This window comes from Poecilia reticulata, linkage group LG6 (genome assembly GCF_000633615.1).
Source record: "Poecilia reticulata strain Guanapo linkage group LG6, Guppy_female_1.0+MT, whole genome shotgun sequence".
Taxonomy (NCBI): Eukaryota; Metazoa; Chordata; class Actinopteri; order Cyprinodontiformes; family Poeciliidae; genus Poecilia; species Poecilia reticulata.
The window spans coordinates 17,062,438-17,087,372 of NC_024336.1; the positions used below are offsets into that span (position 1 = coordinate 17,062,438).

The following is a 24,935-nucleotide window of genomic DNA, read 5'->3' on the forward strand; positions in this document are numbered from 1 at the left end:
TGATGGCAGTTAACACTGAAACTAGATAGCGCCCACAGCTAGCCTTGTGACCCGGCATGCTGAGAGCCAYGCTCTGAGAGATGCAGAYGATGAATTTACACAGACTACCATGTACAGACTTTCCCATACCTGCAAATATAAACAATGGCTTTGAATTATTGCACTTCTTCAACCATAAAAGAATGATGAGCTTAATAAATAATGCTCAGGTGTGTTTACTTTTCATGCAGGACAGATTAGAGTTCAAACATCTGTTGCCATGTCCAGTAGCGACTAAAGCTTATTAATYAAAATATTTAAAGGCTATCTTGTCTTAATCAAAGCAATGTGACAGATAAGTTTAATCACTCATCTAGATTCTAGAAGATGATCTTTTTTAATCTATATTTGAAAACAAGAATAATAAAATACAGCGTATCAATTACATTTTATTAGTACTCTAATCTATCTTTTTATTTTAAAGGAGTGTCTTTAGTCATTTGAACACAGGATGATTAATCATTTCTATTCAAACATTGTGCAAAATCAAGCATATGCTCAGACCAAAGTGTTTGCCCTTCTATGTTTCATGCAGTTTAATAATTATCACATACAGCCATGCAGCAGTTTTATTTGGGACCAAAACKAGTCGGCYCTTGTAGTAAAAGAGAATCTGCTGTTAGTCTCTCACCAGGCTCCCTGTAACATTTGATGATGTGGCCCACACAGATTCTGGCAGTTTTGAGTTTCTGCCAAAGATTTTAGAAAGCTTCCAATAGAGGGTGTGTCACATAGATGAAGAGGCCCTCTGTAGCAGAGAACTCTGCAGCATGAACAGACTTTACCATTGTAATCACTTCCAGGTTTGAACTTCCATAGCCTACCACCTGAGTTGGCTCTGTAACATTTGCAGAATGTGTGCAGTGATGAAGAAGCAGATGCTTTTAAAGAAAAACAGAATGTTCAAATGTTTAGAAAGAGGGCTATAGTTTTATTCTGCTCACATAAACCAGTGTGATATACATCCAACATTAAAAAGGGTTTCAAAGAAAWCTTTAGATGGGAAAAGACAGGGGGAGTTTTACTGGTCTGTTTGATGCTAATGAGAAGTCCACCATAGCATGCTTATACTGTGTATGTTCACTATTAAATGTATCAGAGACAGATGGCCTCATCTCTTACCCGTTAAACACATGCATATAGTCTAAACACTTCTAAGAGAAGATGATGCATCATGACTTTCTAATACTACAATACCTCAATAATGTGGACAAAACTTACAAATTTACACTAATTTAAATTCAGTTTAAATAATTGGGTGCTTTGGAAAAGYACCCATGCCTTAGATGTAAAGTCAATTAATTAACCTTTACACACAGAGAAAAACGGTACGTCTTTTCCCAGACTTGAGGACAAATGCAGACACAGTGCAGGTCCTTATCGTTTACATTTATTAACTTTCTGAGAGATTTACACCTTGGCAAAAATTAATCTGTTCATTCCAATCAGCATTTCAGCATTCAAACAGAGTACTTTTTGGCAAGTTTATACTCCCTACTGCCTGTTGAAATCAAACAGCAGAAAATATAATTTCTTTGACATTAAAGCCTCAGTCTACATATGAAAGTAATTTGCAAATAGAAGAGGCTTAATTGCAAAAATTATGTGCAAATATCCAGAGAGTGCAAATATTTTCCAACTGCCTTTCTAAACACTCTGTAGTTAGAGCCGTTTAACTAAACCTAACTTGGAGCAGAATTAAGGAGACAGAATTACAGAGCACCCATCCTTCTTTAAATCCATTAAATCACCACTGTGCTACCTAATTTACACCTCAAGGTGCTTTTAAGTCGTCCTTCAACCCAACTTAACACCTGGGAGCATTTTCTTCTAGTAATTAACGTAATAAAAAATAACACTTAAATGATTAGAGGGCAATATAATTAGACATAGATTTNGAATGTTCAAATGTTTAGAAAGAGGGCTATAGTTTTATTCTGCTCACATAAACCAGTGTGATATACATCCAACATTAAAAAGGGTTTCAAAGAAAACTTTAGATGGGAAAAGACAGGGGGAGTTTTACTGGTCTGTTTGATGCTAATGAGAAGTCCACCATAGCATGCTTATACTGTGTATGTTCACTATTAAATGTATCAGAGACAGATGGCCTCATCTCTTACCCGTTAAACACATGCATATAGTCTAAACACTTCTAAGAGAAGATGATGCATCATGACTTTCTAATACTACAATACCTCAATAATGTGGACAAAACTTACAAATTTACACTAATTTAAATTCAGTTTAAATAATTGGGTGCTTTGGAAAAGYACCCATGCCTTAGATGTAAAGTCAATTAATTAACCTTTACACACAGAGAAAAACGGTACGTCTTTTCCCAGACTTGAGGACAAATGCAGACACAGTGCAGGTCCTTATCGTTTACATTTATTAACTTTCTGAGAGATTTACACCTTGGCAAAAATKAATCTGTTCATTCCAATCAGCATTTCAGCATTCAAACASAGKACWTTTTGGCAAGTTTATACTCCCTACTGCCTGTTGAAATCAAACAGCAGAAAATATAATTTCTTTGACATTAAAGCCTCAGTCTACATATGAAAGTAATTTGCAAATAGAAGAGGCTTAATTGCAAAAATTATGTGCAAATATCCAGAGAGTGCAAATATTTTCCAACTGCCTTTCTAAACACTCTGTAGTTAGAGCCGTTTAACTAAACCTAACTTGGAGCAGAATTAAGGAGACAGAATTACAGAGCACCCATCCTTCTTTAAATCCATTAAATCACCACTGTGCTACCTAATTTACACCTCAAGGTGCTTTTAAGTCGTCCTTCAACCCAACTTAACACCTGGGAGCATTTTCTTCTAGTAATTAACGTAATAAAAAATAACACTTAAATGATTAGAGGGCAATATAATTAGACATAGATTTWAAAAAATCATTAARAAATACGAGCTGCCATTGGAAAAGCTACTGATTTAATTTTAGAACTAAAGCAGTAATTTCAGAGGTTTAAGGGTTTTTCTATTTGCTGTGGATAAAGCTGTGGCTTTAGTTAGATCTCTGCTAAACTCATTACAAAACCTCTAATCTCTAATTCCACTAAGTAAACGTATGAAAAGAAAAATCTTGAAATAACATTTAAACCTCTTAAACCTTTTTTCACATTGTGGCACTTTACGTACAAACCCCAGTGGATTTTTTTTTCTAGATTATTTTTGTAAAATAGCCCAAGTGTAGTCAGATTGAATGGACAGACTGCAGATGGAAATTAGATTGAAGAACTAAGGTCTGGTGCAAAGCATAATATTTTTTCCATTGATGCTCTTATATATATGGCTTCGGTCAAATAATCTCAAGTTTTTTGCAGACTAGCTGGTTGTCTTCCATAATTGTCCTGCATTTCTATCCATCTGCCCACTAGTTCTTCCCAGTTTTCCTTTCCTTGCTGCATCCCATAGCWTTACGCTGTCACTACCATGTTTCACATAGCAGACACTGTACTCAACACAGCATTCGGTTTTCTGTATGCACAGTGCTTTGATGTAGGCCAAAAAGCTTAGCTTCAGAATTATCTGATCAGGACTTCATCTCGCATGTTTGCCAAGTTCTATAATATTCCTTTTGAAAMTGGAAACAGGTTCATTAATCCTTTTTCTTACTCTTTCAGATAAAATAAAACTAAAAAATACATAGCATGATAAAATGTTACAATACTCAAGGGTTCTTAGTGCTTTTGAAAGGAAATGTATGTGTGTAAAACTTAAATTTCAATCAAACCACAAGTTTAATTTTGTTATTTAATAGCGTGTTACATCCTGGCAGAGTTCAGTCAGCCATGATTCCTACCTCTCTTTGCTCAGAGCCATGCGTGGGGGATCCAGGTTGGGATTCTCCATRGACTCCATTTGCGGGCAGCGCAGGAAGTAGTAAAGGGTGTGGAGGGCGTCAGGCGACCAGGACACAGGCTGCTGGGCACGGGCGTGACGGGCAGGGCTCTGTCCTGGACGCACTGAGCTGAGACGCTGCATGTGGTGCATGGCACGGGACACCAAGTCACCTGGAACAGAGCAAATATAACACTGAACATCAGCTAAAACATTTGACCCAATTTCTCAATTCCCGGGAGATGGATGTGCAAAAATGTTGAGTAGTAGATAAAAAAAACGCATAATTGGAGTTATGTGTTTAGACTCTGTGGTCTTCCAGTCAGACCGGATTTCCTCCTTTCCTCAACAACTTTCCTCCATGACTCAAATGAACTCTGCCATTAGTAGAGTCATTATCAGTAAGCAAAGCCAGACAGCCAGTCTAAAACAGTCATTCATCTTTAATCACTGAGGGGGTTAATGGGAGAACAGACAGCTGATCACTGAMTCTAATGAACTGTTCAACTGTTTACTGCAAGAACAATTAGATCACTGGAGTCAGCATATAGATCTCAGTTTCGGTCATAAAARAACAGATTAGCTATATAAAATCTACAATCTTATCTCAACTAGTCTTTATAAAAACAATTAAGAAAAAAAAGGTCCACTATATAAACTTAGTGAAGAACTGTCAGCATTTAGGAAAGGCTTACTTAGATAACAGTAAGGAAAAAACCAAAACAATCAGAAAAAAAAACAGGAAAATGTGATAAACCTTCTAGATACTGTTGGGAGACCACAGCCGCTGTAAGAAAAACACTAATCACACATCAMCATTACACAGGTTAAACTTGGGACAGAGTTACATTCATTTAAAATGATTATCCCCGGGTTAATGTTTAGGCACATTTTCGAAGGCACAACAAAGCCCTGTGTCYAGTTCAGCTGTGTGAGTGTGTGTTAGTCTATGTTAAGAAGTTCTTCTGGGTTCCACCATGGGGGTAAGGCTGGGTTAGACAGACCAAAACAGACCCCATGTAAAGCTGAAGGGCCCCCTTTGTGCTATAACCAGGACCAAATATCCCTCCAGGAGGGCTCAGTGGAATTCCTGCACTACATGGAGAGCTTCTCTCTTAGTTTCCAGTCTACATTTTCCCCCTCAACCTAAACTTGGCTCCAGACAGACATGAAATGCCAATTCTTGAATTATAAATTTCACCCAAAGTCTTGTAATAAMCACAAAGTTTTTTTTATTTAAATGCACATTGATATAMGTCATCTCTAGAATATTTTTGATGTATGCAGAGTGTTTGTATCTATGACGATATCTAGTGCAGAAATTCATCTCTACAGATGTTTCTCTGATTGGAGCCAAAGAGATCAGACAGGCAAAGTGCCAAACCTGCCGTATTTCTGTTGTATGTATGTGAATCAGTGGACACGTGTGCATGTGTGTGTGTTTTTTAGGCGTGAATGTGTGTAGATGCCAGCCCTACCCAGATTTGCCCCGTTTCACCCCACCAGAGAGAAGTGGCACAAAGAGGCCACTGAGCAGAAGTCAGAGAAAGAGCGTGTCTGTACTTTCTTAATGCCTCACTATAACGRCGGCAACGTATGAACGTGGCCTTGTGCTGGAGGAACAAATGACAGAGTGTTGGTTCATTTGGAATAGGAAACTTATCCCTGACCAAAACTATCCTCCATCTCTTTTCCTYACTCCCTCCCCTAACAACATCAGTTTTCACCTTTCTACCTTTCAATMATTTTCCTGTAGAACCTTTACTCTCCATATAACTAAACCCTCTCCTATAAATCTATTCTACTGCCTCAAGCTACATCCCYAAACATCATMATTTCCTCTCAATTATTAATGAACCATATTTCTGYTCTTTATCACATTCAAATCCTTCGCAACCTACAGYGTACCCAATCATCACTATGAGCGCTTAATTTGTTTAGGCCTTCATAGTCCTTACTCACATAACACTGGGCTTCAAAGATTTTGTTTAAGATAGGTCAGATAAATAAAATTTATCTGAGACACAAGTATATCATTGTATTGCTCTTTTTGAGTAAAAGTGCTTAAATAGGGTTTAYAAAATCTCTATATAGATGTCCAAAAYAAACCATGACCCAATAAGGACCAAATATGGGCGCAGTTTATTTGGCAAGTTAGTCTCAGAGGAGAAACTCGAGCTCGATTCAAAAATATTTATGTAATACATTATGCCGTAGCAACAGTATTTATAATGTTTTTTTTNGTACCCAATCATCACTATGAGCGCTTAATTTGTTTAGGCCTTCATAGTCCTTACTCACATAACACTGGGCTTCAAAGATTTTGTTTAAGATAGGTCAGATAAATAAAATTTATCTGAGACACAAGTATATCATTGTATTGCTCTTTTTGAGTAAAAGTGCTTAAATAGGGTTTAYAAAATCTCTATATAGATGTCCAAAAYAAACCATGACCCAATAAGGACCAAATATGGGCGCAGTTTATTTGGCAAGTTAGTCTCAGAGGAGAAACTCGAGCTCGATTCAAAAATATTTATGTAATACATTATGCCGTAGCAACAGTATTTATAATGTTTTTTTTTTACTTTTGATTTGCTTAGATCAGTGCATTCTGAAAGTCAATTATGAACACCATAGTACAATAATTTAAGACTGAGAATTTYTAAAGGGTTTAAGAATCTATGATTTTATTCAAGAAAATTTGTTGTTTTTTTGTGTCATTACCTAAACAACGTCCAGAATTTTTTTTTTTTTTACTTAAATGCAAACTCCAAACTAAAAGTGTAAAAGTGATTATTTTTACTCACTGAGCTCTGAGATGCTGCCCACACAAGTGGCCAGAAGAGATTGTTCCAGTGTTCTCAGCTCCAGCTGGGCGTAAGCATCCTCTCTGCTGTCCGCAGTCTGCTGGTTCTCTGTGTACGGACTGAAATGGGCTGGGAGTGACAAAACACCTACAGATGCAAAGACAAAAAAGTTAATTTAATTTCATGTGATAGACTTCACACAGTAGCAAGTTATTTCCAAGTGGAAGGAAAAAMATTGTCAAAATTTAAACAGAATTCTGAAATTTATATTTAAACCATTTTACTTTGGTACAACTAAATGTTCGCAATAARTAAAATAAATGGATAGTGTCCATCTTTAATGTCAGTAACATGACAAAATGCTGCATTTGCAATCTTGCTAACGTGACCCACATTGCAAAGACAAGATTAAAAAAAACAGTGAAACTAAGGACGTGCTTTCTTTCATGTTCATGGGGAAAATATGAAATATGCATAGTAGCATTGAGCACAAAATGAAACACATAGTTCTCTGAAAAGAGTCCAATGCTGTTATCTCTACAATATTTCACATTGTAGAGAAAACACTGTACACTGCATGTATTTCTTTTTTTTTTTTTTACCTACTCTTGTGCTTTCAAGACAAAATGGATGCTGGCAAAAACAAGCATGTCCAGCAGGTTAAATAAACCAAGAAAACATAATAAGCTTTATCCTGGTCAGTTGTGGCATTTCCTATTTGAATTGAACCCCTGAGGGCTCAGGAGCCCAACCCATCTTTAAACTTACTTTTTTAAGTAAACATTTCTACAGTAAAAACCAGAACTATATTTAAAAGAAGTYTTTCTTAAAAGGAATATGTTGCAATCAGTCAGATCAGATTTGCCCTACGTGACCGCCTACTGTGAGTTTACACTCAGACAAAGAGATAGGATCCTTTTTACATAACTTGAAGATTGCATCTTGTTCTTTCACTGCTGTAATTGTCTTCCTGATRCAAGATAAAAGTAGCAACCAATGACGAGAAGACAGACTTCTATTTTTTTGYCTCTTTGTATTGCTCTGCCTCCTTTTTGTTAGCTTTTCTGCACAGTGTGTGTATAAACCAGGCTGTGTTGTAATCTGAAGTAGATCAAACCGTTTAGTGTGCTTGGTGAGCTGCCTGAAGGACAACYTTTTTTTTGGCTCTAGAAAGAGGCACGTACTTAATGCAATGGAGAACAAAATGAAGGGCGGGGGGTAGAGCTGGGGATAATAAAGAGAAGAAGAAAAAAGGTTTCTGGTGTATKTATGATGAACAAAAAAAAGAGCTGCATCATTTTTAACTTCCGCCCCTGGATGTTGTCCCTAAAATGATATTCTTATGCGTTTCTGATCAATGGTATGATGTTACTCCCCATAAGGGAGACATTGTTTCAAAACGCTGATGATGAGAAAGGAAACAAGAAAATGATGTACCATAWACTTTTATAAAGACAACAGTAGCAGATTAGAKGAGAAACTTCAAAAGTGATGAAATCAAAGTAACTCAATTACAATATCCTTGCAGCATTGATCTGCCGTCAAAGACTCTTCAGTCTCATTCAAAGTAACACTGCATCTATTTTTGCATACTTGTATTTTCATTGCAACCATCTGATTTGTATAATGTGCTAGTCCCYGTTTAAACACACAGTACATACATAGCTTTTAAAAATAAAGTAGAAATCTCAAATTGGCTAGAGCTCATTCAGATTGGATTTATAGCATTTAGCTGCATTTTTTTTTAGCTTTTCCACCAATCCTCAATTGCRTTTAGTCTTTGACTGGGACATATTCAATTTGTTTTGATTCTACAGCATTCCCATTGTTGCTTTGGCTGCATGTTTAAGGTCACTTCAAGTGAAGCAGCTGAGAATGCCGACATGCAGTCAGCAGTGAACGCACACATTCCCTCTACTGGCATTCAGAACAAAAGAACTAAGAAATTTGAGGAAAATACTTAATACAAATCATCACTGATGCMGCACCAAAGCAAAACCTGTGCTAATGTAAATACAACTCCAATTGATTMTTTTAAAACCTACGGGTAAATGTCAGATTTTCCCACAGTCCCAACCCTCTAGTTGCTTCACCACTGAACCCCAGTCTGCGTCATTTGGACCTTATTTTGGTCTGCAAGCCAACCCGGGCCTGTCCCCACCACCACTAATACTAGCAGCTCCTCCAATCTGCACATCATTTTTTGGCACTTCCGAGCATACAAGGAAGAGAAGGGAGTGAGTATTGGATCTGAGAGGTGGTGAGCATGTAGAGCTCTTTTGGAAATGGAATGAGTCATCCAACTAAGGGGGAACTTGGAGGAAAAAAAATATTGGACTGGGCTGTGTAAGGCAGAGGCTCGAGACAAGTGACACGAGGGATTCATTCTTCTGAGGCTATTATGATTCCATTTCTGAGGTTGACCCTGCACATGTCATGTGGGAATCTCAGCTGCAAATCACAGCTGAAACTTACCACAAAGCCTGTTGCAGTTTTACACACCCATCCAAATGTTTCTCCCTCAAGCCATTTTATCTTAACTTAGCCCAACTGGGTTATTACCAAGGTTACTATACATTTCCAGTGCATTTGTCTTCACACAATTTTTCCATGCAAAAAATAATACATATCTAGCAACAACATAAGTGGGAAATGATTACCTTTTCCTTTGAGTTACTGGTCATGAGCACAGGAAAGCGTTTTTTTGTAAAATTGTTAAACAGATCAAGTTTCTTACACACTAAAACTAGAATAAACTGTAGCTTACAAGTTTGTCCTAAAAAGGCAACTTTCTTTATCTCTTTTCTAAAAAACAGAAACACAAAAAMATTTCAAAAAGTTAATTCTTCATGAGGCGATGTTCCACTGCTTTTCCACCACATCACTTTGCTGTATCACTTTGTTGCTAGTGAATTATCTTATGTTATCTCCCAAGTCCCCTTTTGTCTAATGCGACTCATGCGCGGCGGGAGTATTGTTAGATTAGATAGCTAGACTTTCGAGAATGTTTACGCTTCTCATATMAGTTATTTGGGTTGTAATCACCTTTTTTTTTTTCAGAGAACCATGCACTTGTCTCATTTTGAAAAAGACATTAATCAATACACAAAGTTTTCTTCAATGTGTGATGAAATAGTACAAAATAAATCATAATTCTCATCTTAGCATCAGTGTGGGAAATACTGCTTGGATAAAGTATTTGGTAGGCTATAATATCCCAGGAGACATTCAAGAACAYTGCTCGTCAATAAAGTGCCCTTTACTGACACGTTAAGTATATACTAGTAACTAAGATTAAAAAAGCTCTRGGTGAATGCTGGGAATACTTAAGATAAAAAATGTGAAACAGTAGAAAATAGTAAAGAGCAAAWGGCATATTGTTCCAGACTGTGTAGGTACCCTGCTGCTACTTTTCAGCAACATATCAAATTTTATGTTATGTTTGCCGTTTTTGTTGCCAAATTCTTTTCCCACCCACAAGCCATACTTACTTTGTTTTGTCTACCAACGAATGAGTATGTCTACAGAATGATACAGTCATGCTAGCTTGCTCAGGAAAACCGTCACTCAATTCAAACTGACAGAGGACAACAAAAAAACAAAACAAAAAAAAAATGCATCAACACACGCCATTTCTTCTTTAACAACCACCTCATTCATTACAGAGTGGACAGATCAAAGCTTTCAGGAAGAGAGGGCTTCAAAGTCACTTCCCCTGCTGAAAAAAGAAGTTCTGATTCTGGTCCAGGGAATTGTAAGCTTCTTCCACTGCACACAACAGTACAGTGTTTGATAGGGTGCAGTGGGGTGTGTGTGTGAAACTCCCACCACCTCCTGATCCCCCGTCTTTCAGTGAGTGTGTCTTTTTCCACACAAGAAAAGAAACAGTTGTGCTTAATTTCTCCTCTGTGGAATCCATACGCCAGATGTGATCGCTCACTCAAAGGACCAACCTCTTGTTTTCCACATGTAAATGCTCCAAAACACCTGTTTTTCACACATCACCACATTCCTTCTCCCTGCTTTTACATCAAGTGCAATACATAGGTCTTTTGTCAGAAGCAATGAGCAAAAAAATGCTGACTGAAGACTAATACTATAAAGGCACACTCTGAAAGGCTAAGAAGGGTCGTTATTCAGCTACACTAACTGCAGTGTTTGAGTATGTGAGGTTAAAAATGTGCTTGCTTGTTCTGCTAACCCTCCTTCTGATACTTATCTAAACAAACTCTTAGCAAGACAGAGGGGCATTTAGAAACTTAATGTGGTGTATTACTATTTGGGTAAAAAAAAATTATCATTGACATGTTGACCTACAAGTGTGTCTTTCAAAATAGAAACTACGTGAATAGGCGACAGACATATTCATAACCCAAAATGGCTCATGTTTGATCTCAGATTTGACTGAAGTGCCCATTCACTGGAATACTTGAGCTCAAATAGGTAATGGTACYGATTTAWGCGYTTAAGAAGTTGTATCTACTATATACACAGTGACACTTCTGTGTCAGTTTGATAAATAACAAACGAGCAAAAYGGGGTCTGGTCAGCATCCTCCTGACACCTCTGTCGACCCTGGCTTCAAGGAGTCAGAGGTGGAGCACAGCTGGGGCCTAGAGTGGAAGTAACCTTATCAGCTGTATGGAAGAGGTCTTCAAGTCGGTGTCTGAATACCCACATATATCATTAATCACTGAAATGGAACATTTTGACTCAACCAAGTGGAAACATTTGAGGGAAAATCTGCTGCTAGACAGATGAGTACCAGAGAGAAACAAAGRACAGAAAAACTTKCTCATTAACTTAATTAGGACTGACCATGAAGTAGTAAGTTTTAAGACTCAAGTCCAATGTTTTCCCCCCTCATCACCATTTCTAATGCTGTGGTAACGACATTCATTTGGTTTGGAAGTTTTTACAGTGTGAAAAACACTTATTCCAAAATGAGTAAGGTCTTTTAAAAAGAAATCAGATTCTTAAACCTTATGTTTCCTATRAAGGGATTTTGGGAGGTTTTTTCAAGCTAATATTTAAAGAAACCAAAAATAGTACTACAGTTACAAACAGGCAACTGTAGTAGCATGAGGTAGTTTTTCCACAACCCTAGATAGTCTAGATATAACTCTGCAATAACAGGCCAAGTGTGAAAGTACCCACTCTGCTCATCATAAACCTTATTGTGAATGACCTGAAAAGCCATTTTCTGATCATGTTTTTACAGTAAAAGCATCAAGATGAATAAATGTACAAGTTGACTAAAGTAAAAAATCTCAATGTTGTGAAAATAAACCACTTAAGAAATACCAACCTTGCAAAGACATGACTGAGGTTGTAAATGTGGCATGCAGCAACATACCTACCAACCACTTTCAAACAAATCACACAAATTARKAGAGGTAGGATTCAGAACGATGAGTTTTAGATTCCCACAGACCACAGAAAAATATCCCCACAAAATCTACAAAACTAACCCTAATCCTCAACATGACTTCAGCTTTTTTCCTCATCCTCATCYTCTCCCTCTTTAACTCGCTGATCTTCCAGTCTTGTTTTACATTTTACATTCCAGGCTGTGAAAGTGGTGCCTGTGGYAATCCAGTCACATTCAAGAATCTCAATTTCCATATGTGCCRCCACATCACATACTGTTCAGCAAAGGGACAATATTACTGAATGACTAGTTTTTATTGGTCCATGGCTCCCCATACTGTAAAGGACTGGAAATATACTATATGGTAAATGGAGGTTGGGTCTGTCCCTCTAATGACACAGAATGACTTATTACAGACACACACACACACACACACACAGCAATAACAGATTCACATAAACATCTAACCTCAAACCCGCTTACTCCTAATGCAATCAACTTTTACAACGATGAAGTCACCATCAAGAGCCAGTCTCAGGAGGAGAAGAGCTTGACAAGAGCAAAATGAAAAATGCTGTCACAGATCTATAAGCTTCATATGATTATGGTTAAATGAATATAACAGATCAAGAGTGGATGTTTTATTTGCCCATTTCAAAAAGGAACAGTTAACCCCTATAAAGAACAAGCAAACYTCTATTTAGCTCTGAGCTAATACTACTACRGCATTTGGACCAGAGCTAAAAAGTGTGCATGTGCATTTATAAGAGTGTGTGTTCACATTAATTGCTCTCTTTCTGTACATGTGTGATCAGTCAGCTTGCTCTCAGCAGGATCCTGGRAGTGAAAACAGAGAACCAGTCAGTTTAGACGGCAGACAACATGCCCATTGAGCAATAGGTCTTTAGCTGAACCCAAGACTGACTCACATTTTAGAAACACACACAAACACAAGTAATTCACTGAATAGTGTTCAAGGGTCAGTTTATATAAATTGTGTAAAATACTTTTACATAACAACTAGATGCCTTTTTTTCTTTGAATGAACTAGTTGTCCCAAAATGTTTGATTTCAGAACAATTCTGTTAGTCTAATAACTTTGTAGTGGCTCTACACTACTTCTCTTAATATTTTCAAGTTTTTTTATGGGTTCCTAAATGGAAAAACACAAGAGCACCTTTGCTGAGCAAACCTGAATTTATCAAATATGGCTGCCCTACATATAAAACATGATGAAGGTACTATCAACACTTCCTTCAGGTTGCATCTCAGTAAAGTAGTAGCACAACTAGTACTTAGAAGAAAAGTATATTTTCTTCAGATGTCTTGTTTCTTCAATAATGCATAAAATAGGAAGAAATATATTAATTTGGATYGCAGAGCTAATTGTAATTAGCACCACTACAAACCCTACTGTTTTTACTACTATAGAATTTTCAAAACCTGCAATATTTTTTATTTGCAGATGTGCACATTGCACACTTCTTTAAGAGAGGTCTATAAAATATCTCAAACTCCAAGTTAAAAAACCATTGTGAACATGTTTGCAATGTCCTCAGTCACTCCTGAGAAACAATCCGTTTTTGAGTCCATGTGCTTCTTATTTTCATGTTTTTTTCMCTARTGGAGATAAGATTGACGTATTGTAAATGGTGGAAGGAGACAGCCAGGAATGCAGAATTATTATCACACTAAAAAATCCTAACATCTTAATATATGATAGAAACTCTCAACTGGTGCTTGGTTCTCACAGAGCAATGGGCAAGTTTGACAGAGGGACTTAGAAGTCTGACGTTTCAAAGAACTGGATCCAAAATCCCCCCTTGTAAATCTAAAGCTGCTTTCTGCTGACTAACATTCTGGGTTGGGCTGGGAAACGAGTAAACTTATGCAGTGAGTCAAACTGTAAGGAAAAAAATAAGGGTGGTGGCAAAGGGATGATTATCAGGATTAGTGAAGCATTTTGTTTTATCCCAATGTGCATCTACCCTCTTTTTTATGTCACACCATCTAAATATTTCAATTCAGTTTCACATAAAAAACAAAAGTGCCATAAGGCAACATGTGATTTAGTACTYATATTTTAGTACATATTTMAACTTTCAAAAGCAAGGGTGAATAATGAACTTGAGCTCCATATTTTTACACTGACAGATGAATTCATGAAATTACATCAATGCTCTATAATGACAAATGACTGTTTAAAAAGTTTTTAGTGAAATAATGCAAACTTAATTGACATAGATGACTGAAAATTGACTAAAATTATTGTTCAAGTAAAGCAGACACCATGAATAAATTCACTTTTCATCCCACCTACATCCTTAAGTGATCCAAATCTACACAGTCAGCTCCCTACACACTGGAGCCCATTCTGTCTTTTTAAAGATAGAAACCTACTTGTACAGGAGTGCTGCATTAACCTTTCTACTACTATAAAATTCCAATCAAAATCGCATTAAGAGAGAATACCCTCAACATTCATCTCATCCCATTAATACTTGATGGAGGTAAGATAAATATCATTGGACATTATTGCAACTCAACAGCATTTTGCTCTAGCAAAGTGAAGTGAGCAGGGCTTGGTTCTGAAGGCCTGCAGCAATCTAAGAGCAGTAATGAGAAGGGTTGCTTGACTCACATCTGCCCGACTCTAAAGCTAGGAGGCATTGTTGAGAAGAATCGCCCTCTATGCACAAGACTAAAAGAGTTCAATACTGGGAGGAGATGCATTATGGTCATAATGCTAGATGTTGGGAGTGGGAAGATTACCTTGTGTAATTAGTCAGGAAATCAATGCCATGGATGGAACTTGTTTTAAAGCAGCATAGTAAAAAAAATAAATCAATGGACCACCCAACTTCTGATCAACAAAGGTTTTCTGATAAGTTATGCATGTTAAGTTTGGACACACACTAGAACAACCATAAATAACGTGATACGTCAAGTGTTCAGATATCATCCAAAGCAAAAATCATTGGGCCATGTGTCRGGCTCACAGACGACTGCAGGAGAGCACATCAGGGCGATGATGACCTGGGTGTGTCAGGGACCTCAAGGGTCACCTCTTTAGCAGGAGRTTGTAAAATACCTTTCACTACACCAGGCAGCTTGTTCACGAGGCTTTAGGACCCATCTGACACCCAAGTAGGTTTACAGCCAACCTCTGACTCTTGTGGTCCACCCCCACACTCACACTGAACACAGAAGGGGTGCCTTTATCTCAATAGGTCCTGCTAAAAATGACCTTCCTGTTATGTAGTTATGGCATCTCTTGACCCCAAAGTCAGACTTCAACACACAAAGACACACATTCAGGGCATCCTCTTTAGCGTGTCAGTGAGCCTACAAGTGTCCACATGGTGGTCTGCTCTATARAAGACCCTGAAATGTTAGACAAAGGTTTATTGTGGTCATTTTGTCGGTAMAAAATTACTAATATTTATGGCTCAATTTTTTTCTTAAAGTGCGGCTGGACAAATTGGGTTGCAAATAAAATGATAGAAACATGAGAAAAGGTTATGTGTTTATTTCAGCTTATTTGTAGGAAATGAGATGCTGCAACTTGATAATAGGAAGATACCATCATCTGTATCACGTATTTAACACGTTAGCGACAATGGCCCCATCACAGTCCCAATAGTTTTAGGTCTTTATGGCTTGTCAGAAGAAGTTCAAGAATGACAATTGTCCTCCCCTACCTGTTGCTGGGCAATTTCAGTTAGCTACCTGAAAGAAGGCCCCTACATTTTTTAGCTTAAGATAGAAAAAAAAAAAAAGTCTCAAAATACTGTAATTCCAGCCATAAAATACAGCAGGTAACCCATTACTCTTCTTGAAAAACACTTAAAACTGWAGTCGGATACAAGTAAGCATGTCTGGTTCAATGCTGACTGCAGGCTGGACACCAGAGCAACCAGCCTGATTAAATAATTCAAACTCCTGGAGTTAAGGAGAAAAACGTAAAAAATATATAATCTGAATTTAGAGCGCTTATTCAACACTTATCACCCATCGATCAAACCAAAAATGTAATAACCAATATTTCAGATAACAATTGAAATCTCAGTGTTTGAGAATTTCAAATGCTTCAAAGTTATTTATGACACCAAGTCCAAAGTATGCAGGTCTCCGCCCCAGAAAAAGTTAAACAAAAGCAATTTCAGACTCAGACACAATAAACCCAAGTTGCTCAAACGACACTTTGTGCAATCTAGTGTGATCCTCAGTCTGAGGTGAATTTGATGTTTAGTTCCTACAGTGGTCATTTGCTCACACATTTCTTAGTCACGAGCTTGGCAGCAACTCAAAGCTACAGGAGGTGAGAATGTGTGCACATATGTAGATGAGGTTGTATTGTGATGCATTCCCAGCTGTTACTATTTCAGGACTCAGGGACAAGCCTGACTTTGCCCCAATTATATMTTTTAAACAGACMTCTGAGCACCACTTAAAATGCCTAATCCCAGTAAACTGTTTTAATGAAACTGTCTTCATAAATGTATTATGATGTAGATGTACTAAAGATATAAGAAGATTCTGTTCCATTGTTCTACACGGACCACCCACTTAAGCTAAGGCTAAAGGAAACAGGAGAAGGAAAGAAAAAAAAGACAAAAAACAGATATTGTTAAAGAAAGATAACCTTTTTCAAATCCTTGTGTATTTCTTAACTTGTCACATTTATTTATACCACAAAACCAGAGCACACATAATGTTTTAAGACAGAACAAACAATATAAAAGCCAGAGTCAATTTGCCTTTTGTGAATTTAGGAAGCTGGATAATTCTCACAAGAGTCTGTGTGTATATGAGCATATATGTGCCAATACAATTCTTCCCAAGAAGAAAAAGAAGATTCAACTTACATTTCTATGGTGCAAACCAAACAGGCTGAATAATGGCCGACATAATTGTACTGAATATTAATGAACCCAACCACTGAAACTTAGATGTTGGCAAAACCAAGTTTGGTTTTGTTTTGGCAAATCCCTCAAACAAAAAGATAAATCACTATGAATGATATGTAGACTGATTAAATCTTGCTCATAATGTGAACAAAAAGAGTGAATAGTTTTCCAAGCACCTTTCACAGTAAACCACAGTAAACCAACTCAGAGTTGTGATATGTGCTGAGTATCTGAGTCTAACCACCATGGTATTGTTAGTAAATCATGATGAGTGAGAGGTGCAAGCCACATCCTGACCACACACACTAAAAACACACAAAACCCCTCTAGCCTTCCCAGACGGAGCACATTGCCCAGCAGCTAAAGACATTTTAAAGGAGGTGGCGTGTGTGTGAACATTTTAGGGGTAATGTTTGTGTGTAGCCTACTGGGAGATGAGAGCTATTCTTGTGCACACTGACAAAGTTCTTACACAAACAAACAGCGTCAAGACCCTTTTCCTTCCATTTTCCCCCCACAGAGTCTTTTTGAAGGCACTGATAACAGCTGAAAATTCCCACAAGACCCGCATGTCTTAATTTTGTATATGAATGTTATCCGTCAGATTTTACATAAGCTGCATCTTTAACTTCTAACTTACGGGTTATCTTATCCATTTTTTAAAGCCACCATTACATCTTTGAACTTCCTGCCCTGTTCTAAGCCAATAACCACAAATAGGCAGACAGACAGGGGAGGAGGCTGTTGGCACATTTCGTCCAGCTGCTCGCCAACCGTTCAGGGTTGGGGTTTGGACGACGCAAAGCAATAAGCAGGAAAAATGCATGCATTGGTTTCCCCACACTTGACAACTCCCATTCTCCAATTTCAGTCCCTGATGTCTCCAATGGGCTTTCAGAAACAGCAGGGTGATAATTACTTACATTTTACTTTTTGTCACTAGAGACACCACAACGTGATAAGAACAAGCTGGGGACATGATAAGATATGTTTAATGGTGTTTGAAATAGAAATACAGAAAAAATAATCTTCTGCCTAAAAAGTGAGGTCATGCCTAGCTGCTAAAAAAAACCCAGTTTGCAATAAAACTAATAAAAACATTTAAGATTAGGTGTTCTAAATGTAGAAAGATTTTCTAAAGAAGTCCTCTCTCAGCAGCAGGTTCCCAGGAGTCTAAAGGCAACAGAAGGTCTGTGAAGGAAATCACTGGCTCACCTTCAGCCAGGAGGGACCTGGCAAAAACAGACCGCAGCTGAGAGCCAAAACGTAGGAGAAGCAGAAAAAGGAGAAAAATAGTTACAAGATAAGTGACCAAAGAAGCTTGAATATTTCTTCAATTTATTTCTCAGACCGCAGACAATGGTAAGCAAAGGTCACAAAGAAAAGAGAAAATGCTCAAGAGTATAAAATTAAAATGCAAAACACATATTTGACCATCCTGTGCTTTTCAGTTAGCAGTAAACCTCATTTCCGCTACCAATACCTATATATCAGAAAATTCAGAAAGAATCTCCCTTGTAGCTTGACTGCAGCTCCTCTGTGCTTAATTTCAAGCTTACAGTGACCTTTGGTGGTACTCTGAATATTTGGCACAAGCAACCGTAAGATAAATAAGTTTTAACTGCGATATACAGCTATGAAGCACTCATGGCAAAAAGATCTGAGAGTTCAAACATGATTTTTCCTTCCTCAAACATCTAAAAAGAAGTAGTTCAGGGGGAGGAAATGGGGAAGAGACGAGTCAAAAACCAGTGGGGATTTCTAACAGATATGCTCAGTGACCAGGCCAACTGGTATTACCAACAAAAGCTAATGTGTTTCAAACATTGTTCCAACATGCTCACCACAGGATGATGGAATAACCTTTTTGAAAGATTTGATGAGAATGGAAAACCTATTGACTGCAGATATGACCAACGTTTTGCATCCTGGACAAGCTGGATGCAAAAAGTTACTCAGCTGTTTTCCCCGGTGGAGCTGGCCCAAAAGCCTAAGGCTCTCTGCTTAGGCTTCTGCCTCTGCGACTGGACCCCGGATAAGTGGAAGATAATGGATGGGGTGGGTGGATGGATACAAGATAAGCTGCTAACCTAGATTTTGAGGTCAGGCTTGTTGGGAAACTCAATTTTTCCACTTGTAGTCGTGRCAACACATGTTGGCTAATTTACTCCTTTTGAAATCTGGAAATGTCAGCATCTGTATAAAAATGTTATCCATTGTTAAATGGCATTTTGCAATCACATGGTACCAATAAATGCAGTAGTTTTTCTTTTCTGGTTTTATGACATTATACAACAAACTGTCAAAGCACAAGTCCTATTTGTAAAATCTGTCTGTATAGTTGTACAATAGAGAATCACTGCTTTAATGCATTTCTATACTTGAACTTGTGAACCACTCCCAAAATCCCACATTTGACACCTTTCTACTTGTGCACCCTTGTAAAAGTTCATAATGCTTTACATTAAAACCGGGGTACTGTGGTGGGGCAGGGGCAAAGCACAACCCATGTATCGAGGCCCTAGTCCTCATGCTGGTGGTCGCAGGCTCGATTCCCAGCCTGGTGACACCTGCTGCATGTCCTCCCCCTCTCTCATAACCCCCCTTCCTGTCAAACTACTTTCAAATAAAGGCCACTAGAGCCAAATAAACCTTTAAAAAAAAAAAAAAAGTTCATTAAAACCAAAGCCTCACTGAATGCATGGTCTGCTACTAGTTTTCTATTACTTCCCTTTTACAAAATAGAATAGTTGCATTTCAAGACTCCACTGCAGAACACATTTATCAGCAGCTGCATGTGGAGCAAAAACCAACAGAGGAAGGTCAAAGGAGTAGAAAAACTGAGATGAGGAGCTTTGGGGAAACTTCCAGCCTTCCACTGGGTCAAGGCAGGACTCAGCCAAGGTTTTTTTTTCCCTGCATGGAGCTAAAGGCCACAGTAATCCATTCAAAAGTGTCAGTAATAGTAAGACAAAAAGCAAATAAAAATGTAAATCCACTTATATTAAAAGATTTTTTTCTAATTTTGTGTTTAAGAAATTTGGGAGTACTTTACTGATTTATTTCTAAAAAAAACAACAACAAAAAAAACACAGTGGAGTATGTTGTGCAGTTCTTTACATTTCAGATTAGTGTTAGAAAGCAAAAATGACACCAAAAAGATCAGTCCCTTAGCCACACCTCCTCTTTCCTGAAAATAAGCTAGATATCACAGATATCAAATAAAGTCTACAAATTCCATATAAAACCCCCCCCAACAATTTCCCCATCTGTTTGTGTCTCCATTTAAACTATTTTAAGTTCAGCTGAGTGAGTTTGCAGTTGTATTCATTTTGCTATCTATGTCTATTCAGGCAGCAGGACAGAGCCACAATGTTATCAGAGTGACAAAGAATCTCCAAGACATCTCCTCCCACTTTAAGTACACACATATGTGTTTGCCTTCCAGTCAGATGTCATGAGTTTTAAATCCATCATTTCCTTAAAGTCAGATCATTGCCTATAGTTTGGAATTACTGTGTGCTTCTCAGGTGAAAACAGAAACCTTTAAACATAGGACAATAAAACCACTTTGTTTAAATGTTAGCAAGAAAGAACTTGGATTAGTCCGGGCTGCTCAAACTGGACCTCTCTGGGATACGGCTGACCAACTGGGTGTGTGTCGCTTGTTTTATGACGCACTGCTCCTAAGGCTTAATATCTCCCCACTGAAAACTCTAAACCACTAACACATCTGCCTCCTACACCTCCATTGTCAAACTATACAATCCCTTTATTCGTGCAAGACTGAACTTTCAAAAAGAGGTCCTTATTTAGGGGACAGAAAGCTTCGAAAGGGAGACAATTATTGAACAAAGCGTCTAATTATTGGTGGAGTTGCCCAATAGAACACTGCTCCACTTATCCCCGTTAACAACTTCCTCTTGACCCCTGTTAGTGAATTTATGGCACAACACATTATAATTGCCGTCAGTGTGCCTTTACGATACTTTTATTACACCATTTAACAGCTGTACATATGAAACATGGGGTGTTGATGCAAGCATACAGCATATGTATTGTTACTTAAAACTTAACCCAAAAAACAATTTTGAAAAATAAACAATACAGAAATGTATGCTTGTGAGATCAGGGAAAAGGAGTTGGTGCATGCAATTTTTTACTGTAGCATCTAGTCGAAATTAATAAAATAAACAATGTTTTTCTGAACTATTATTTTGGTTAGAAGTGGAGTTATTTGAAAAGCATTTGTTTAAAACTTGCAGTTAAAAGTCCTTTAATAAGAGGTCAGAGAACAAGCTGGAGTGACAAGAGTTTTTCCAGGTGTAAAGAACAATGCAGGCCGTTTCACACTTCCAGTCAGATAGCTGATAGCTGGTCATTTCTTGCTTATGAGAAAGACAAATTTGGCTTAGAAATACGTTTGACTGCAAACAAAACAGAAAAATCACATTTTGAGAGTAGTTTTAAAGCAACAGTTACTTACGTTACTGTCAGCAAGTTTTTACTGGAGGTTGTTGCACCATGTCAATGTCAATTCTAAAGCGGCTAAAATTCAGAAGTGCTCTCAGACCAAAGTTGTGGTCTGTTAAGTTTCTGTCTGACTGACTTCCTCTGCAGCCTCCATGTGCAGAGTCTGAAAAAAAAATTCAAAAAATGGAAAAAAAACTGAGCCAAATCGTGACGAAGCAAAGGTACTCTGGAAATGGTCGCTTGGGTGGAATGTGCTTTGGAGAGACTGGTGCAAAAGAAAAAAAAATGATGGAAATGGATAAATTCAAGATTTGAAAAACCTAGCCAACCTGCTTTGTCACAAAACCCAAACCATGCATCACAAAGTATGACACTGAGGAAGAAGAGAACATACAGGGATCATAAGACGGTATCCAGTTGGTGAGAAATTCCAGCTCACATCACACAACCGATCTTCCACCTCCAACCATTTACATTCTCTATAAGCCGATCATACGGCCACTGAGGGGAAAACCTGGCCACCACTGCTGGGATGTATTTTGTCCAGCACTGTCTGTGACCTGCGGTGACACACAGATGGCAAACACTGCACAGTAACAGCCTGGCCAGCAGAAAGAGACAGAACAGATGTCACTGAATAGACAGAGGCCACTAATTCACGCAACCCATCCAAACACAAACTAACTGACAAGAGCCACTCATTACAGATGTTCCCAAATTAGTTTGATGACATCCCAAGAGACCTATCATATAAGGACCACCATCGCCCTAGAATGCAAAAGTAAAAGCATCTGGTTTGAGTGTTATTGCAAAAAGAATAAACAGGCAGTCAGGGATTTCACTTAAAGCCTAAATCAAATTATTATGATTATGATGATTATGTATATTAAAAAAAATGTGCTTTAGGTCTATAATAAAAATAAATGAACAGTTCCACCAAAAGATTTGTATTTCTCTCCTCAGCAAAATTGTGACATGTTTTGTAACCGACTGCACTGAAAAGCAGACGTTTTCCTTTAGTTCCCTCTGGGAACTGAACTGTTTATTTTACTTCCTGAAAGGAGGTCCACACATGGTGGACACAAGATGCAGATATACTGTCGAAAGAAAGGCAACTGAACACTGTAGAAGAGTGTGTCCTACTTGATGGCGTCTGCTTTTCCTGTGCCCACATGTGCTCTCCAAATGGCCCGCTAAATGTGCTCCTTCCCTCCACCAACCACAAGAGAATTCCAGGAAGCCTTACTCTGAGGTTTGCTCCAAATATGCAGTGTGTGTGTGCACCACTGTGGCTATGTTAATCGAACCATATGCTCTCCAAGATGACCTTGACCTAGCAGGTGATGTATTTTAGGAGATGACACTATGAACAGGGGTTCATATGTAAAATGACTTTAGCATATTGTGTACTCCTAAGAGGGAAAAAGAAAAGTGAAATGCAAAAGTAACAGACAGAATAAAAAGATTGGGGAAAAAATGATTGCAATCAATACAAATTGAGTGTAACAATGATTTTAAAAATCCAAAAATTGGATGTTGGGTGAGGTCTTAGTGAAGATCAGACAATACTTGACAGCACACAGACAGAAAACCATTCTCAGATCACAGTTTAAATGAGTTCAAAACCACACTGGTGTAGTTATCAGCATAAGTCTGGGAGGGAGGGGAATGCACTGTGATGTGGACAGAAAGTGGTTCAAGCAGTTATATTTATATATTTACATGTGTGTTGTTGCTGATGAAGCTCAAAGCTTGGTGACACAACAAACGCATTCCACAGTGAGCAGATACAGGATTACAGAAAGAGCAGTGGGTGGTGCAAAGAACAAAACAAAAAATATACAGAGGAATTAACACTGCATTCGTGTAATTATCAATGGAATTTTTAAAGAAAAGAAAAGCTAAACTTTTTCAATTTGGGTTTTTCTTCCACAATGACCTGCATTTTCTTGGCTTGAGTCAAACCTTGGCTTCAGACAGAACCAGTCACTAATTGTCACACAGACTGTATGCCTACATTAGTCAGCATTCAAAAACCCTAGAGCAACACATGCAAACACAAAGCAGTCCCCTTATAAGGTGCAGACACCATCACAATAAGATTACAGAATGTAAATCAAAGCAAAAACCTAGGAGGAAAAATATCAAAGACAGCAATGACCTACTTATGACAGGAGCATAATTTAGCCAAACCCATTCATTATGGGCTATCTGCTGACAGAACTTGGCACGGTGGCCGATGGCCAATGACACGCATGTTTAATTCTAGCAACAGTTTTTCATGAGCTTTCTTGCACATTTTACTTTGCAACACTTTTACCTCTCAACCATTCCTCCATCTGAAGAATAAAAGTGCCGTTTGAGTTTTTTTAAACTCTCCTTGAAAAGTAAGGCGAGATATAAATTATTGCTGAACACATGAAGTGAACTGTGTTTTTTTAAAAGCCATTTTATCAATCCTGCCAACAATATTAAAATGCACAGCAGCTAGTCGCAGTATCACTTGAAGTCCTAAGTCATAAGTCCCAGTCAGCTCAGCTGTTTGCCCGACCACAATGCTGTGTGGCGTTAACACCATTTGTACCTGCACATTCGGGTTCACTGGGACTCTGTGTGCACATTAAAATCCCAGATTACTGAGACTACTCACACTGTGCTTGCCTTCAGCAAAACATTGCTGCCACCCTGTCACTGGTAAACCACAGCAGACATAGAAAACAAATGATAAACTAAGGGGTCTTTGTACAAGTTGAAGAAGAAACAACAAAAAAAAAGCTTGTTTTGCCGATTTCCACAGCGTGGATACTTCTTTCAATCAAAACAATACAATTTAACTGATCTTTGACAAGGAAAACACTATTTTCTTTATATTTATTTATTAATTTCCTCTAATAACACATAATCCACATTATCAAGCTTCTGTGAAAACCATCCCCAATTAGAACACCGTCATTCAGATAAGATAAAATAGTCTGAAGAGAGGTGTATGCGTGTTCAGCAGATTTGCATTTAGGCATGAAAAGGCATTTTAAAGTTGTCATTTAGAATGTGTAAAATTTAGAATGTGTAAACAAAACAAAAATAAACTCAACAAACTTAGTGCTTTGCATTTAACAATGTAAAGTTATTTAACAAGCAAACCTTAAATTCCTGAGGACAGTAAAATATAAAACATATAACAGTCAAAATAGTTTGTCTTTCAGTGAGTGAGACTAACAGAAAGTCACAGAAAATCCAGACTCGTTAGCTCGACCAAAAACTCTGCATCAACTTTAGCAAAGCTCAGTTAGTTGTGTACATTAAATGTGTGAGCTAATAACATTTCTACCTTTAAAAAAAATAAAATAGGGAGTAGATATACTTTTCTACTTTGACTAAAACATTCAGAAGGTACATTTGTTTTTCCTCTGATGCATACTAAAGCAATTGAAGCCCTTCTTTTGCTACATACATATGCATTTACAGCAGCAATTCTGCATCG

The 24,935-nt window shown here is 37.8% G+C and overlaps 1 protein-coding gene across 1 annotated transcript in view; it reads right to left on the reverse strand.

Annotated features, from left to right (window-relative positions):
- abtb2b (ankyrin repeat and BTB (POZ) domain containing 2b) overlaps positions 1-24,935 on the reverse strand; it is a 44,520-nt gene that overhangs the window by 9,985 nt on the left and 9,600 nt on the right. The window contains exons 3-4 of the mRNA XM_008411541.2: positions 6,701-6,847; positions 3,856-4,066 (exon numbers count right to left, since the gene is read on the reverse strand). Coding sequence (XP_008409763.1) covers positions 3,856-4,066; positions 6,701-6,847 — 358 coding nt within the window. The remainder of the gene's footprint in view (positions 1-3,855; positions 4,067-6,700; positions 6,848-24,935) is intronic.